An 18,621-nucleotide genomic window follows, 5' to 3' on the forward strand; every position below is an offset into this window, starting at 1 on the left:
TTAGGTGTTCTGAGACGTCTCCACCAGTTTTTCTCACCCCGCCCCCCAGCTGCTAACTCTGTACAAGGGCCTTATCCGTCCATGTATGAAGTATGCTTCACATGCCTGGGGAGTTCCACTCATACTGCTCTTCTAGACAGGGTGGAATCAAAAGTTTTTCGTCTCATCAACTCCCCCCCTCTAACTGACTGTCTTCAGCCTCTCTCTCACCGCCGCAATGTTGCATCTCTAGCTGTCTTCAACCGCTATTTTCATGCTAACTGCTCTTCTGATCTTGCTAACTGCATGCCTTCCCTCCTCCCACAGCCTCACTGCACAAGACTTTCCTCTTTCTCTTACCCCTATTCTGTCCACCTCTCTAATGCAAGAGTTAACCAGTATTCTCAATCATTCATCCCTTTCTCTGGTAAACTCTGGAACTCCCTGCCTGCTTCTGTATTTCCACCTTCCTACGACTTGAATTCCTTCAAGAGGGAGGTTTCAAGACACTCATTCATCAATTTTTGACCACTGCTTTGACCCTTTTATGGGACTGGCATTTCAGAGGGCATATTTTTTTTATTGGATTTTTGTTGCCTTTGGCCAGTGTCCTTCCTACAAAAAAAAACAACAACAGCAACAACAACAACAACAAAAACAACAACAATAATAATAATAATAATAATAATAATAATAATAATAATAATAATAATAATAATAATAATAATAAAATGATAATAATGATAGGCCCCATTCACACAGGACAATTCGAACTGCGCGGTTGCAGTCGAGCGGTTAGGTTTTCTTTACTAACTTATGAAATCATTCACAGTCAACTGCAGCGGTTGTAGAGCGGTAGCGATTTCCCGGTGATTCTAGGTACCCTTCGCAACCGCCGCGTTTACAGATCGGTTTCAGGGTATCTGGCAACACCATTGGTTGTATGCCAGCCAATGAGAAGAGACTCCATTATCAAGGAAATCCTGGGTACTTACTCCACATGGAGTGCATTGCAGATTCAGTGGTGACACACTCAGACAGTTCATCACAGCACCTGCAGTACACTGATGAGTGATGAAGCTGTAATGGATCACGTGATCAATTTGACAATGATGCCTTTGTTTATTTTTTTTTTATTTTTATTTATTTATTTATTTTACAGCCAGACACACGCTGCCTCCTCGACATCTATCCTGGACCTGGACTGCCAGTGCCTGTCAGAGATGAGAGGACACACACACACACACACACACAAATATCAACCACCGCGTTTCTGCCACGGTTGGAAACGCTCTTTCTGTTCGACATGAGCAGTTAACGCTCGATATCTGCCGCAGTTGGAATCGCCCTATGTGAACTGGGCTTAACGATAAATAATAATAATACTCATGATAATAAGTGTGTGTGTGTGTGCGTGTGTGTGTGTGTGTGTGTCGTCAGTGCTTGGGATCAACCATCAGCAAATCTATTTGACATTTGAAGAGTTTTCTCAACGGCATTTTACAAATGATGTAGTCATACTCTTTTTTTTTTTCGAACTTATTTTCTTACGTAAAATAAACACAAGTAAATATCCTAAAAAAATATGTTTTCAACAAAACCTACATCAAAATATATTTATAGTTTAGTTGTAATGTGTGTGTGTGTGTGTGTGTATATATATATATATATATATATATATATATATATATATATATATATATATATATATATATATATATATATATATATATATATATATATTTCATTAAAAAGTGATGGCAAGCTCTGCATTTATTATTTTCTTCAAGGTATTTTCTCTATACCTTAGCAGTGTCTTATATTCTTTTTCAAGACTGCTTATGGTTTGGCCGTAGCTAACCATGGATGCTAGATCCGGATTTCGGGTCCCTTGACCCTTCTTCAATAGCTGGTGGTTGTTCTCTCTGCAGTGCTGGTGGTGAGAATGAGGTTGTCAAATTCCAATTTTATTAAGAAAAGGGGGGTTACAAAGGAGATGGGGGGGTAAATCTGGAAGGGGGGGAGAAAAAGATGGTGAAAAAATGGAAAATAGTATGAGGTGGAAAGTGTCTGGGAAGTCCGGGAAGCTGTTTTTTTTTTGATAAGTGATGAAGTGTAACAATTGGCTTTAGTTAACAATGAGTGTGACAATAGGCTTGGGTTTCCTTAATTTCTAACAGAGGAGATTTACATATTTGTGGAGAAATAAATTATATTAAACGGAGATAAACTATTAACTATTAATGAAGAAATAACTAAAAGGAAAAATTATATACTTATAAATAACTAAGAAATAAATAGCTAAAAGAAAATTATATAGACATATATACACAAACACATACATCATTATACATACATATACAAGCACATATACACATATACACAAACACACACATATTCATATATACATACATATACAAACACATATACACATACATATTTGTGTTTATACAAACACATACATGACATATTTAGAATACTTGAAAAAGATTTCATAAAGATTACATAAACATAATAAATCAAGTTTTGAAAATGTATTAGTCGGAAGGGTCCCTACTACCGGTACCGGGGTGAGGGTGCTGGGTCACGCTCAATGGTCAGCAGACTCGGTGGAAACCATGCATGTTGGTGGTTTGGTGCCTCTCGGTGTAGCTCCAGGAGAGCGTTGAACTGTTCCCAGCCCATATCCTGGAGGCGCTTCCAGACTCCGGACATCAGGTTGTGGAGCCTGACGTTGAGGGCTGGGATTGAAGCCTCTTCATGCATGGCTTCTGCTGTTGTGAAGTCATCCCATCTGAAGTTCAGGGCAAACTTCAGTGTAGCATTTTGCACCCATTGGAGCCTGCTGATGACGGACCTGCTGAGGACGTGTGTGGGGACAGGGGGGGTACGTCAGGACTGGGATCACCAGAGCTTTGATGAGGTGGAGTTTGAGTCCGTGGTCCAAGTCATGGAAGTGGTACAGGGCTCCCAAGGTCCTCCTGGCTTGCTGGACCCGGTTCGTCACATGGGAGGTATATCCACATCCTGAGATTTGTAGTCCCAGGAGCCTCCCACGTGGGCTGAAGTTGACCAGGTCCTTGTTAACCAGCAGGGGTGCTGGATTTTGGGTGGCCAGGGGGATGACCATGAACTTATTGAGGTTCGTCCTGATCCTCCATTCCTCCTCAAATGCGTTGACTCTGGCGATTTCCCTCCCAGTCCTAGAATTAAGCATCCTGGATGACCGACCTGGATGGAAAAACGAGCTGCGTGACATTGTCCACATACTGGATGTTGATCCCAGCCATGGAGCTAGGGCAGTCACGAGTGTATATGGTGTACAGTGTTGGGGAGAGGACACTCCCCTAGGGGACCCCGGTGGAGAGAGGGAAAGGTGGTCCAGCACAGGAGCTTATCTTAACCCTGGCGGTTCTGTCCTCCAGGAAGTCGCAAAGCAATCATTCTATGGGGCCAGGGAGCCCCAGGTGTAAGATCTTGAACTTGAGTCCAAGATGCCACACCTTGTCAAATGCCTTGCTGACATCCTGGAGGACGAGGTTGCACCTACTACCAGATGCTTCCTGGATCGCCAAGGTCTCCGTGATGACTGCGATGGCGTGCGCCGTTCCCACCCCTCTCCGGAATCCATACTGCCCGGGACTGTACACGCCGCTTGCTAGACAGAATGCCGGTATGTCAAAATACCGGTACCGGTATTTTGACTTTCGGCAATGTGTCTCACAGGTCGGCATTGTGTCTTACGGGTCGGCATTTTGTCTCACAAATATATATTTTTCTACTCGATAATGGAACATCAGACACATTAATAGTCACCTCTCAGTTAACACAGCATATACAATTTCGTCCTACCTGTTCAAGTTTGGTGCTTTAGCCTAATCCTGAGGGAACCAGTGTGTGTTTACAAACAGGTCGAATCCAAGCCTCGTTTGCCAGTTTGACGAACAAGATAGTCTTGTTTGCCAGTTTGCTGGTTGATTAAATTAATTAATGCCATATTAAAATGTAACTAATAATTGTAATAAAATTCTGATATGAAACATTTATTGCATTTTTCGATAAATATGTATGAATCAGTATATTACAATGTGTGTGTGTGTGTGTGTGTGTGTGTGTGTGTGTGTGTACAAATATCTAGGTGTAATCCAAACCTCGTTTGCCAGTTTGCTGGTTAATTGATTTAAATGCTAGGTCAAAAGAACAACTATAGGTGAGGTCAAGACCAGGTCTGTTGGTGGAATCATTTTGGAAAGCCTCATCATGGAAACACGAAGTCATCGCGCTGTTCGCCCTAAACTGCCCACAGCTGATCACTACTCCAGGTAACTTACTTGTTTATAATGATAGTTAAATACACCCTTTCTACACTACACCCACACCATATTACTACACCCTGTCTTTTACTACACCCACACCATTACTACACCCTGTCTTTCACTACACCCACACCATTTACTCATGATTTTAAGGTAGTGTAAGGGATTTTAAGACTCGTTTTTATTCATTTTGCTTTAGGAGTTTACTCATGATTTTAAGGTAGTGTAAGGGATTTTAAGACTCATTTTTATTCATTTTGCTTAGGAGTTTACTCATGATTTTAAGGTAGTGTAAGGGATTTTAAGACTCGTTTTTATTCATTTTGCTTTAGGAGTTTACTCATGATTTTAAGGTAGTGTAAGGGATTTTAAGACTCGTTTTTATTCGCTTTGCAGGTCTGCTATCCCCTTTCCTTGCATAAAATGCTTGCGTGAAGTAAGGGCAAGACAAGAAGCACTCCAATGTGATGGCTGCTGCAGATGGCAGCACCGTACCTGCGATACTGCAGTCAGTCAGGTGCAATACAGGAGTGCAGTTAAAACCGGTACAATCGACTGGGTCTGCAAAGATTGCTCTGTTGCTGCATCAACTGCATTCACTTCACTTTCCCCTGAACCGACCCTAGATCCTCCAGTTACGCCTCCACCTCAACAACCCTTGTATGACTCTGATGAAGAGTCTTCACATTCAATGAATACCTCACCAATGAGTGTTAGTTCTGCTTCACCCAACGGACCAGATGTAAACCTGTTACCAGCAAGAGACCTACCGTATTTGATGGCTCATAAGACGCACGGGCTCATAAGACGCACCCAGTTCTGGCATGTATTGAAATAGAAAAAAACAAAAATTAACAGATTTAGGCTATCGATATGAAGTCAAGGAATTCAAGCGACATTTGAAGACTCTCACGTGCATTTAGATCACTATTAGATACCAATACTCAGCATTTAAAAGTTTAATTTATGCTAGCAGCTTACTTGTTCTTTTTGGGGTTTTGTTGAGGATGTGATGGCCGTGACATCACAGCCTGGCGTCCCAAAGGTGTGGTATACAGGTAGTGTTTCAGACTAGATACAGTGGAGCTGGTTGGATTTCTGGAGTCAAATCTTGGTAAGGTTGCGGGCCTTGAAAGCCAGAACGTAATGGTTCGGTTGAGGGTATTGAAAGACAAGATTGTACCAATCCTGCTGACGTGTAAACACAATCTTCTTATTGGTATTTTAGTTGGGGCCATGCAGACTGTGATGTCACAGCCTCTAGTGCCCAAAAGGTGTGGTAAGCAGGGGAGTTTCAGTCTTAATGCGGTTCAGCTGAATGTAAACATTAACTGCACCTAGCTCTTGGCGGCACCATTAACTGAGGGACTACAGTGATAATAAAATTTTTTCATACTTTATTTTTTAGCATCTTTCACATGTAATTCTTATGCAGTATTTTAGTACATTTTCAAAGCCAAAGGATGTGTAAAAGCAGACTTACTAACTTTATTTTCTAAAGTGTATTTTACTTGAAATATTATTTCATTCATCATAAAATTTAGTACAATTGTATCTTTTAATTCGTATTCAAATCACAACAAATTCATAATATTCACTTTGAATACCTTGCACAAATTACTATAGTTTACCTACTACATTTTATTCAAATTCAAATCCGTGAAAATAAATTAGTTTTATTCTTAGAAGTTACAAAAGTAAAAAACCAAATCTGAAGTGTTTCATTCCTTTTTTTAATTCAAATAAATTTTCGTGCAAATAAATTGATCTTATTCATTCTGAAATCTTACACAACAAAACTAAAGAGTTTTTAATTCAAATTCATGAAAATAAATTGATTTTATTCATTCTGAAATTTGCTTAGCACAACTGTAGCATTTTTATTCACATCCAAACCCTACAAAATCATTGTCACTGTCATCAGTACTGCATTCCTCAAGCTCACCAGAATCACTACTAGAAGTAGAAGAGTCACTGCCTTCGTATAGAAGGTCATCCTCTGTGCCCTCAAGATCATTACTGATGCCACATTTCTTGAATGAAAGCACCACTGTCTCTGTTTTTACTTTATCCCAAGCAATTTTTACCCACTGGCAAACCTGGGCTATTGTAGGCTTCTTGATGAAGCCCGATGGTGTTTTGTCATGTTGCGGGAGTCTCATCCACGCGTTCCACTGCTCACGCATATACACCTTGAAAGGTTTGTTTATGCAAACATCAAGTGGTTGCAACTGGCATGTTAGTCCACCAGGTATTACAGCCACTTTTGTGTTTAGATTGTGTACTCTGTTCTTGGTAGCCTGAGTTAAATGAGCCCTAAATTGATCCCACACAAGAAGTGATGTTTTTTTTATAAGTCCCCCAGGACGCCGTGACCATACTTTGTCAAGCCACAGCTTCACACCATCCTCATCCATCCAGCCCTTAGGATGAACATGAATAAAGATACCTGGTGGAATGCTTTCTTTGGGAAAGGTTTTCCTCTTGAATATGAAGAAAGGTGGTAATTTAGTGCCATCAGCACAACAAGCCAGTACTGCTGTAAAATGAGTTTTCTCATGGCCTGAGGTTTTAATAGTCACAGTCTTAGAACCTTTAAAATCAACTGTTTTATTAGAAGGCACATCAAATGACAGTGGTACTTCATCCATATTTGCAATTTGTCCCATTTCAAAATGGGTGTCCTTTCTGAGATTTATAACGTATTTATGAAACTCAAGAATTTTGTTTTCATATGCCATAGGCATTTTTTGTGATATTTTTGTTTTAGTTCGCATTGCTAATCCATTCCTTTTCATAAATCTATAACACCAGCCCTCATTACCACCAAAATCATCATAGCCTTTGGCAGTTGCCCTTTCTTTAGCTTCAAAAATTATTTGTTTAGTTGTTACTATTGCACCCTGATTCCTTTGATCAACAACCCAAGCCTTCATCTCCTCTTCCAGTTCCACCCATTTAGCTTTCTTTGTGCGAAGACCATGTTTTGATTTCACAGCTTTCTGAAGTTCTTCCTCTTGTTTTCGCCAAAAACGAATCATTTTCTCAGTTGGAGGTGGACCAAAATGCCTAGCAGCAGCTCTGTTGCCGTTTTCCTTAGCATATTGTATTACTTGTAGCTTGTATGCAATTGTGTAATTGTGTCGTTTTTTTGACTCCATCATGTTGTGTAATAAAATCTGGAAGTTTTAAACACTCTTGCATAAGCTATTACATGAATATTATGCAGATCATCACCTCAAGCCAGCCTATCCCATGACACTCAATTCCTTTATAGAAGAAATATTCGTTCTCAAGGTGTATTAGTCTATTTTCATAAAAGAAAAGTTTCTCTAGCTTCAATCTTTTTCATATGTATGCAAAGCAAGAATGTTAAAAAGATAGGTTCAATTTTAATTGTATGAAAGTGTGGCTATTGTCTTACCTCAATCAGTAACGGCGTCACACTCGGTGTCACCGAGTACGTCACGTCGGAGCGCAACCGACCGCGTTTGTTTTGAAAAACGTGGTGCACCATCTCCACCTTGCCAGAACCTTCTCCACAAATCCAACCAGCTCCATCACATCTAGTCTAATATTATAATTGGATACCTCACCTTTGGGGCATCAAAGGCTGTGACATCACAACCTACACTGCCCCAACAAAACTCCAAGAAGTGGTGCATGGTTAAGCAAATTCTTCCTGACTGGTCAAAGTCTATGTGGATTACCAGTAAGTATGAGATACTACACATTGGTACCTTGAAAGAAAGAGCATTTTGTGGCGTACTACCAATCATGACTTTATTTAGTTGTGCAAAGACATCTGTGGTTTGAATTTAGAGCCTCTGTTGCCGTAGACTTGTAACCTATTACTGCCTCAAAGTTGGACCTTTGCCTCATTGGACGCAGGCTAATTTACTGACCCTTTTTCTGAGAAAAAAGTAGCGTCTTATGAGCCATCAAATACGGTATGCGTTGGAAAATGCCTGTTTCTGAGGCACTTGAGAAGAACTAAAGAAGATGCTTTAGATGCCTTTTAAGTATACAGTGACACGATATCACACATAATTCTAAATAAGTGCTCTTCAGTCTAATATCACATGAGAGAGAGAGAGAGAGAGAGAGAGAATGAAATTTCCTATAAAGTCAATAACTAATATGAAAATTTAGTATAATTATTCTATTTGGTGTCAATCTGGGAATAGTATACCAAGAAAAAAAATCAATCTTAATGCCATCTTTCACCTGATATACAGTTTATTTCTTCTCCTTCATCTGTATGCACGTGTACTATATGTACGTACATGTGAACGTACATTTTTTTTTTTTTTTTATGTAAGAAGGATACTGGCCAAGGGCAACAAAAATCAATAAAAAAAAATGCCCACTGAAATGCCAGTCCCGTAAAAGGGTCAAGGCAGTGGTCAAAAATTGGTGGATAAGTGTCTTGAAACCTCCCTCTTGAAGGAATTCAAGTCATAGGAAGGTGGAAATACAGAAGCAGGCAGGGAGTTCCAGAGTTTACCAGAGAAAGGGATGAATGATTGAGAATACTGGTTAACTTTTGCGTTAGAGAGGTGGACAGAATAGGGGTGAGAGAAAGAAGAAAGTCTTGTGTAGCGAGGCCGGGGAAGGAGGGGAAGCATGCAGTTAGCAAGATCAGAAGAGCAGTTAGCATGAAAATAGCGGTAGAAGACAGCTAGATATGCAACATTGCGGCGGTGAGAGAGAGGCTGAAGACAGTCAGTTAGAGGAGAGGAGTTGATGAGACGAAAAGCTTTTGATTCCACCCTGTCTAGAAGAGCAGTATGAGTGGAACCCCCCCAGACATGTGAAGCATACTCCATACATGGACAGATAAGGCCCTTGTACAGAGTTAGCAGCTGGGGGGGTGAGAAAAACTGGCGGAGACGTCTCAGAACACCTAACTTCATAGAAGCTGTTTTAGCTAGAGATGAGATGTGAAGTTTCCAGTTCAGATTATAAGTAAAGGACAGACCGAGGATCTTCAGTGTAGAAGAGGGGGACAGTTGAGTGTCATTAAAGAAGAGGGGATAGTTGTCTGGAAGGTTGTGTCAAGTTGATAGATGGAGGAATTGAGTTTTTGAGGCATTGAACAATACCAAGTTTGCTCTGCCCCAATCAGAAATTTTAGAAAGATCAGAAGTCAGGCATTCTGTGGCTTCCCTGCGTGCTATGTTTACCTCCTGAAGGGTTGGACGTCTATGAAAAGACGTGGAAAAGTGCAGGGTGGTATCATCAGCGTAGGAGTGGATAGGACAAGAAGTTTGGTTTATAAGATCATTAATGAATAATAAGAAGAGAGTTGGTGACAGGACAGAACCCTGAGGAACACCACTGTTAATAGATTTAGGAGAAGAACAGTGACCATCTACCACAGCAGCAATAGAACGGTCAGAAAGGAAACTTGAGATGAAGTTACAGAGAGAAGGATAGAAACCGTAGGAGGGTAGTTTGGAAATCAAAGCTTTGTGCCAGACTCTATTAAAAGCTTTCGATATGTCCAAGGCAACAGCATAAGTTTCACCAAAATCTCTAAAAGAGGATGACCAAGACTCAGTAAGGAAAGCCAGAAGATCACCAGTAGAGCGGCCTTGACGGAACCCATACTGGCGATCAGATAGAAGGTTGTGAAGTGATAGATGTTTAAGAATCTTCCTGTTGAGGATAGACTCAAAAACTTTAGATAGGCAGGAAATTAAAGCAATAGGATGGTAGTTTGAGGGATTAGAACGGTCACCCTTTTTAGGAACAGGTTGAATGTAGGCAAACTTCCAGCAAGAAGGAAAGGTAGATGTTGACAAACAGAGCTGAAAGAGTTTGACTAGGCAAGGTGCAAGCACGGAGACACAGTTTCGGATAACAATAGGAGGGACCCCATCAGGTCCATAAGCCTTCCGAGGGTTTAGGCCAGCGAGGGCATGGAAAACATCATTGCGAAGAAATTTAATACGTGGCATGAAGTAGTCAGAGGGTGGAGGAGAGGGAAGAACAAGCCCAGAATCGTCCAAGGTAGAGTTTTTAGCAAAGGTTTGAGCAAAGAGTTCAGCTTTAGAAATAGATGTGATAGCAGTGGTGCCATCTGGTTGAAGTAGAGGAGGGAAAGAAGAAGAAGCAAAGTTATTGGAGATATTTTTGGCTAGATGCCAGAAATCACGAGGGGAGTTAGATCTTGAAAGGTTTTGACATTTTCTGTTAATGAAGGAGTTTTTGGCTAGTTGGAGAACAGACTTGGCATGGTTCCGGGCAGAAATATAAAGTGCATGAGATTCTGGTGATGGAAGGCTTAAGTACCTTTTTTGGGCCACCTCTCTATCATGTATAGCACGAGAACAAGCTGTGTTAAACCAAGGTTTAGAAGGTTTAGGACGAGAAAAAGAGTGAGGAATGTACGCCTCCATGCCAGACACTATCACCTCTGTTATGCGCTCAGCACACAAAGACGGGTCTCTGACACGGAAGCAGTAGTCATTCCAAGGAAAATCAGCAAAAATACCTCCTCAGGTCCCCCCCAACTGGCAGAGGCAAAACGCCAGAGGCACCTTCGTTTAGGGGGATCCTGAGGAGGGATTGGAGTGATAGGACAAGATAAAGATATGAGATTGTGATCGGAGGAGCCCAACGGAGAAGAAAGGGTGACAGCATAAGCAGAAGGATTAGAGGTCAGGAAAAGGTCAAGAAAAGGTCAAGTGGACATGATCTCGTCCATCCATATGCCCATCCCAAAGACAGCTTCTTACCTTTCACCCAATTCCACTGAAGTTGAAAAACATTGAATGATCTGATTTGTTTGTATGATTTGCCCTCTAAATCATGGCATGGCACTCCACCACTATTGCTGTCTTTTGTGGTCAAATATGTTGGGCATCCTGGAAACATCACCAAGAAACAGGAAATGAGGAATGATACACCAGCGCTTCTTTATGCTTCTAATGATCAGCTGGAAATGTTCTGAGTTTAAGGGGGGTAGGGGTGACAATAAACCAATAGCGCATTGGCTTCACATTCGTAACATCATACCAACTCCTTCCATTGTATCTCTATGGCTGCACATCATCAGCTGCCTCAGTTTCCAGTCATTCCTGGGGATTTGGAAACTCACTGGTCCATTTTTTTATGTTCTTTTTTTTTTTTTTTTAATTGATGAACATTTTGGGTGCCCCATCCCTACCTCAGGATATCAAGGAGGCAAACTTCTGGTGAGCATATTTGTGCTGTCATTGCACTATTCAAAAAGAGTCATAATTTGAAAGAAATATAAAATTCAACAGGGGTTTGCCTCTGTAGTGCTCAGTGCCTCACCAAAAAATCTTATAATGCTGGAGACAGAAAACTAACGGTAGCAAAACCAAAGATTGCTAGACACTGTACCATAACTCCAAGAACCTTGAATGTTATCAAGAGGCAAGCCCCAGCCCTCTATCACAGCAAAGGAAATAAACAACAGTTTGGAGGGGAAACATGTCTCTTAGGACAATGCAATGTAGCCTCCATGACATCATTGGATTCCACAGATTTTGTGCCTGAAATGAAGCACACATCACACTAAGACAGAAAAAAATATAGAGTGGATTTCTGCAAGAAATAGGTAGTTTGGGATTAGAAGAGGTGGCATGGGGATCAATGAGGCTGTGTTCACAATGATAGGCAGCAGTAAGAGGTGTGTACTGCTGTGCAATGTCTGTACAAACTTACCACAGGACATACTACAAACTCTAACTGAGTTTCTAACAGACTTTGTTCTATGAATGTATTTGTCAAAAAGGAAATCCAACCAAATACAAGGAGTAAAATCACAAAAATATGAGAGGTTAAGTAATGCAATTGAAGGTGTGTTTTATATATATTTCATTTCTTCATTTATGTGAAAACTGAATTGTCCACTCACACCATATATTTTGAAGCTGACCGTATAAGAGGCACCGAATGCAGGAGGGCTGTAAATGCCAGTACCACCATTTTGAGTAATTAGAGGTTAAATTTGGAGAAGGTGCAAAGACAATGTTGTGATCTAATAATAATTATCATACATCAATGTAATGGTCTTGGCTGGTAGTTTCAGTGATATACATATTTGTTTTATAAAAGGAAAAATAAAATTAAATATACATAAGGAATAGGCCTACCTTTTTTTAGGCCTACATAACATTAGAAATTAATTTTGAAAATTATGTTAGCATATAAGCTTGCTGCAGTTAAGTAATCAACTATAGAAGTTTTGATGGCCTCTGGTTCATACACAAATTTCCATGAATTTATAAAAAACAAATTTCATTCAAAAATTCATTGGTATAAAAAGCAAAATACCATATTTAAAAAATCACAATGTGTCTTATATTTCGATGGTTAGGTTTAGGTAGGCTTATGGGTTATGGTTACTGGTACTAGAATAATACCAAAGCACTACTGTTTGACCCCAGAATGAAATATGGATGTTTATATTGTGCCGCTTTCATGGTCACATTTAGTTGAATAAAAATAAGAATGAAAAATATAAATCAATAAATCAATTACAATAAATAATAAATAAATAAAATAATAAATAAAATAAAACTAAAAAAAAAAATGTCTGAAATACTCTTCTCAATTAACCTCCAAAACAGTTATAGAACCAATCTAAATGAAAAAGAAATAAAAAAAAATAAACACTTTACTCTATTATTCTCAGATCAAGTAATAATTATAATAACACAAATAGCAGAAGACTCGGAAGGATGCCTAACTCTATCCAGTGACTCCTGACTGAACTAACTAGTTGACACAACTAAAGATCCCAGGAGTGCTTATCTGCTTTTGGTGTGGCTGGATGATGTCTGGGGTAGCTGCTGGTGGCATGTAGGTCTCCAGGTGAGGTGGAGGGCCTTGGGTACCACCAACCACATGGCCATCCTTCCTCAGGGGGTGGTGTAGCAGGAGTTGGGGTGATGATGTTAGGCCTTGGGTGAGGGCTGCAGGAGTCAGCAAGGCCAGGTTTGGCTTTCAGCAGGTCCTTGTAGGCTGTGTGGTGTCACCTTGTGGCGTTCCTTGACACTTCACTCTCAACACCTCTGTCTTGTGTGTCTCCTGGGCACTTCACTCTTATTCGCTAGCTAGGTGTGGCCCACGTCCTGGCTGCAGATGCCCCTTCCACAGGTCGAAGGCAACATTGCAGCTCAGAGGCACCAACATCTTGTCTGCCTGAAGGTCAGAGCAGGAGAGCTAGCGAGGGTAGACACCATCCTTCCTTAAGCGTGATCCGAGCAAGAGAGCGGTCCAGCTTGATGCACAGGTCATGAGGATGACGTCAGTAACCCTCCTTGCTGTGGGTGGCCACCATTGATTGGCCACCACCATTTCTGCACAGTGTAATTCTTCTGGGATCCTCCTATAACTTATCTGCTTCTCCTGCATCTAAATGACATACTCCTCGGCCTGGTTCTGATATTCAGATTGTACAATATTAACATTTGACTGAGTTTTCCGTCCTGCTTAGTTATGGCCCAAGGCACACGATTTTCAAACACCAGGATGTGTGTGAGCAGGAGAGATTTTCAGGGGAGACAGATCTAAAATGCTTCTTTTTGTATAAAACCACAAAACCCTCGATACAATATATTATTAGATAATGATTACAAATTAAAATAGAACTTAGAATTACTAGCTAATGGTTATGAACCAAAATAAAGCTAAAACATAAAAACCTGTAGCATCAAGATCAAGGTCAGAAACTTTATCATGCACAGGGAGTGTTTTGTTTACCATTTCAAGTCAACAGTTGCTTTGGGTAGGAGCATTGTAACTCTTTGACCAACAGTGGAACATCTTGAACACAGAGAAAGACAGGAAGCAACATAAGGTAGTATCATAGTCATAATTGTTCAGCGACAGTTATGATAGCTAATAAACTGGTATGATATTTTCTGCTCTTCTGCATTGGTTTGAGCTGCAACTTGGACCAAAGCCCAATTGAGGGGCAGGTTCAGGGAAAAGATGGTCTTATATTATTTTTTCTGAATATACCTTGCCAAGTTATAGGTAAGTCTTATACTCCAGTGCTTCTTATATGGTGGGAAATATGGTAATTATATATGTAACATACATGCTGGCATTAGCAAGAAAGAAATAAGTGTTTTAAGTTAAAAATCATCATTACTTACACACCCATTGCTGTTAATCTAGTGTGGGGTGGAGGGAGGTCAGGATTAATAACCCAGGAAGTTGTCATCTGGGTCAGACTCCATCTTCCCAGTGACATCCTCCTCTTACACCTGCACTTTTTTTTTTTTTTTTTTTTTTTTAATGAAGGAGGGGCACCAGCCAAGGATAACAAAATTATAATAATAAAAAAAAAGGCACACTGATAAAAAAAAAAGGGGACCCAGTTTTGCTGTGTGATGAATATATCCTCAAAAAAGGGCAGGTGAGCTTGTGGAATATACTTTGTGAGGTCTCTCATATCCTGAAGCTTTTCTTTTGTGACACTCCTGTTCACTGTCTGATGAACTGAATGCCACTATCCTATGTATTTCCTCAAAATTAACCAATATACTGAAGCAGCAAAGAAGAGCACATGCTCCAGGCATCAGGATATCAAGGAGACTAAAGCCTCATGCTTGACAAGCAATGCATGTGACTGGCAGAGAGAGCACTGTTAACATACCCCAGCTATAAAGTGAGCTTTCATTGGCTGGCTGCTTATGCCCCACCAGCTACCAACTCCAGAGTTGAGAGGAGGTTGGAAGGAGAAAAGTAACTGACTTTAGGACTTGTGTGTAGATGACATACCAACTCTTCATTTCAAACAACTAAAAATTTGGTGATGGTAACAATCACCACCTGTAACTCAGAGAGGTGATTTTTAATGGTTACACCCTTCCTGCATTCAGTGTCTCATATGTAAAAATTGTAAAAATTAAATAACAGAAGCACTCATATACACAGGTGATATTTTGTGATGCTATAGTGAATCTATTTTGTACTAAGCACTTAGGTTTACCTAGTGGGGATTCTCCTGCCCATCACTCTGCTATGTTGATCACAATACTCATATTTCTGTTAGATACATTGACTATTAATTGTTTCAACATGAATATAAGGGTGAAAATATTATGAATTTTTCATCTATTTGAGGATAATAGCAATGATCTTGGTGCATATACCATGACACTTGACAATGTCCCTTTGTGATGTCAAGGTCATACAGTGACCAGCCACAAATGTGCACCACAAGTCAGGTGGAGGCAGGTGACCAAGATCACTTCATCTGATCACCATCTACAATGAAAACTTTCCCTCCTGCATGTGCCACATGCTCTTGTGTGCCTCACAGCAGTGAGATTTACTTGTGATGAAAATGTATATTTCGTAGAACATAATGCCAATAAAGACTAATTGAAAACAAGGGTATTTTCAGATCATCTTAAGCACAGTGAAGGTAGATTAGGCAGGACAGAGGAAAGCCAGGTCCCTAAGGCAGCCACACCCAAATGCTTAGTGCAAAATAGATTTACTATAGTGGTTCCCTATACAGTAAGGGTATAGTAATTCAACCTAAAAAGTTAATACAAAATGATGACAGAAAACATATAAACAACTTGCATAATTATAATCTATGGCTTTCAAGTGACTAGATAAGTTTACTTAGTTAATGTGTAGTCTATGTCTTACACTTGAATTTTTGGTAATATGTTGAGCCTTAATATTAATCCTAAGTTTCTACATTGAGGATAATGGTCTTCCAGTTTGTTAATGGGGTAAGCTTACTGACTTCCAGGACTGTACTGCACATGGGACAGCCTTCTCCATCCTGTACCAGCCTGCAAAAATAAAAGTGGTTACCTGTTTGTATGTAGGCACTCTATTATGACTAGCTTTGTAATGCCCTATTAAAAAAAAACAAAATCTACATAAGGAAAAATATGGGACAGATCCTGCTACTTGACTCAAATACTCCCATGGAAGTACAAACAAGGGAATGTTGCAAGCCTGCTGCTGAATCTCCCAGAGTCATCTCTTTCCATTTCCTTGTGCCTCAATAATATACAGAGCAGCCATATCTGACACTCTAAACATATACTCCCTTACTATTCACACTAAGGATAATATTATATGTCCCCTGATTCATACCTATTTCTACTTCACTACAGGGACTATGAAGATATTTGAAATCTTAAAATAAAGATTTTTACCATAATGGTTAAAAGACATATTTCAGCCTCAGAGTCCGTATCTACTCTAGCAGGGTTACCAGAAATATTCCCAGGCCAGGTTGTTCACTAGATGCTGACCTGAGATCTGATGCCTCCTTGAACTTACTCTACAATAATTTCTGCAACATTTGTGGCCACAGATTTATTTTCAGTCTATCAAACATCACCTGAAAACAATCTTTCTACTGTTCCCTCCTACTTTTTTCATCCTAATTTTCAAACCAAAGTTAGCTGTTTAATATATATTTGTATATATCTGTATATATATATATATATATATATATATATATATATATATATATATATATATATATATATATATATATATATATATATATATATATATATATAATTCTCTCTCTCTCTCTCTCTCTCTCTCTTTATATATATATATATATATATATATATATATATATATATATATATATATATATATATATATATATATATATATATATATATATATATATATATATATATATATATATATATAAGTAGAACCTTGGTTCTAGAACTTACTTCCTTTGTGAATACCATTCAAATTCTGATATATTAAAAAACTGAAACTATTTTCCCCACAGGAATCAATGTAAAATGGATTAATCCATTCCCAGACACCATTCTATCCTGTCTTAGTGGTTTAAGACAGACCCTCTCACAGCCAAGATGACTGCTTCACAACATCTCCAGCTCACAGATTATTTATCCAGAAAGGATGTAATGAATGAACTCAGTGACACAGAAATCATCAGATGATACTGTGTAGGTATTCTATTTGTCACTAATCTAGTGAGGGAAGCCTTAGTGACACAGAGAGGAGCAACCCACTTACCGCCAAAATGAAGGTGATCATAATACTTAGACATCTTGCTGCTGGGAAAAGCTACTGGAAAAATGCAATTATGCAGTAGTGAAAGCTTTGAGGATCATTGAGAGGTAACTCCTGAGCTGCGAAAACTGTCTGTTTACATCAAAGCTTTTGAAGAGGATCACATTTACCTTATTTCAAAGATTGAATTACTGTCTTGCACTCTGTGTCTCTCCTTCAAATATATAAAAATTAATTAAATATTTATAGAAACTTTAAATTAGTAATAAATGGTCGTAGCTTTTGCTGTCTTTTAATATCTAAAATCAAGTAACTTTGTTCTAGAACTGAATTATGGTACCTGTGAAGCGATAATGAGTTCAAATTTTTTTTATAAACTGATATGTTTGAAAAGGGAGGCATTCGGTAACAGAGGTTCCACTGTGTGTATATATATATATATATATATATATATATATATATATATATATATATATATATATATATATATATATATATATATATATATATATATATATATACACACACACTGATATCTTGGTACTATAGACTAAAAGAGGGAAACATTGGTCTGATGAAGCCAATTGTCTGTAGGTACTGACACTAAGTGTTTGGTTACGTTAGGAGTGGCTAATATCAACAATTACATCATGAAAGACGAAGGAATAAACACAGTACTGTGCTGTACTTTTAATCAAGCACACTGTGCCATCCCATGGTATCCATGGTAAGCAAGGTCAGTACCCAGGAGGGTAGCAACAGTGACGAGGAAGATGAGATGCTGGTGACATTGCCAAAACTATCAGAAGTGCATAGCTGTATGAACACTGCTACAATTTGTGGAACACACCAAGAACAGAGTTATCACTGTTCATTATGGAAATCTCAGAATTCTTGGAAAAGCCATAATTAAAGAACAATTTCAAGTTGGTATGCAAGAAGAGAAGGGAAGATGCTCTGTTTTCTGATGATATTCCGCATCTTTTGACCAATAAGAAACGTTGTCCGACTTTATTTCATGATTGTGACTTTAATTCCGAAGCAGTGCTGTTTTTTTTGTGTATTATTGCATTTCTTGCATTGTCTCTAAACAGAATCACATGTGGACGAGGAAATATATATTTTTTGCAATATTATAGTTGACAACCTAAAACAAGGTAGGCTCAGGACTTATATATGCAAACTCTAAACATGACCGCAGACTGCCGTCACACACCTCACATGCTTCTCCTCTGCTCTGTTTGCTGCTGCTCTGAAAAGCTCTTCTTGCAGAACTACACACTTCCGATAGTTTTGGTAATGTCAT

The 18,621-nt window shown here is 39.2% G+C and overlaps 1 protein-coding gene across 1 annotated transcript in view; it reads right to left on the reverse strand.

The window, feature by feature from the left end:
* Window positions 1-12,127: 12,127 nt before the first annotated feature.
* LOC135116166 (WD repeat-containing protein 19-like) overlaps window positions 12,128-18,621 on the reverse strand; it is a 310,907-nt gene continuing 304,413 nt past the window's right edge. Inside the window, exon 28 of the mRNA XM_064033436.1 lies at window positions 12,128-16,093. Coding sequence (XP_063889506.1) covers window positions 15,985-16,093 — 109 coding nt within the window. The 3' untranslated portion in view covers window positions 12,128-15,984. The remainder of the gene's footprint in view (window positions 16,094-18,621) is intronic.

This window comes from Scylla paramamosain, chromosome 30 (genome assembly GCF_035594125.1).
Source record: "Scylla paramamosain isolate STU-SP2022 chromosome 30, ASM3559412v1, whole genome shotgun sequence".
In the NCBI taxonomy this organism is placed as follows: Eukaryota; Metazoa; Arthropoda; class Malacostraca; order Decapoda; family Portunidae; genus Scylla; species Scylla paramamosain.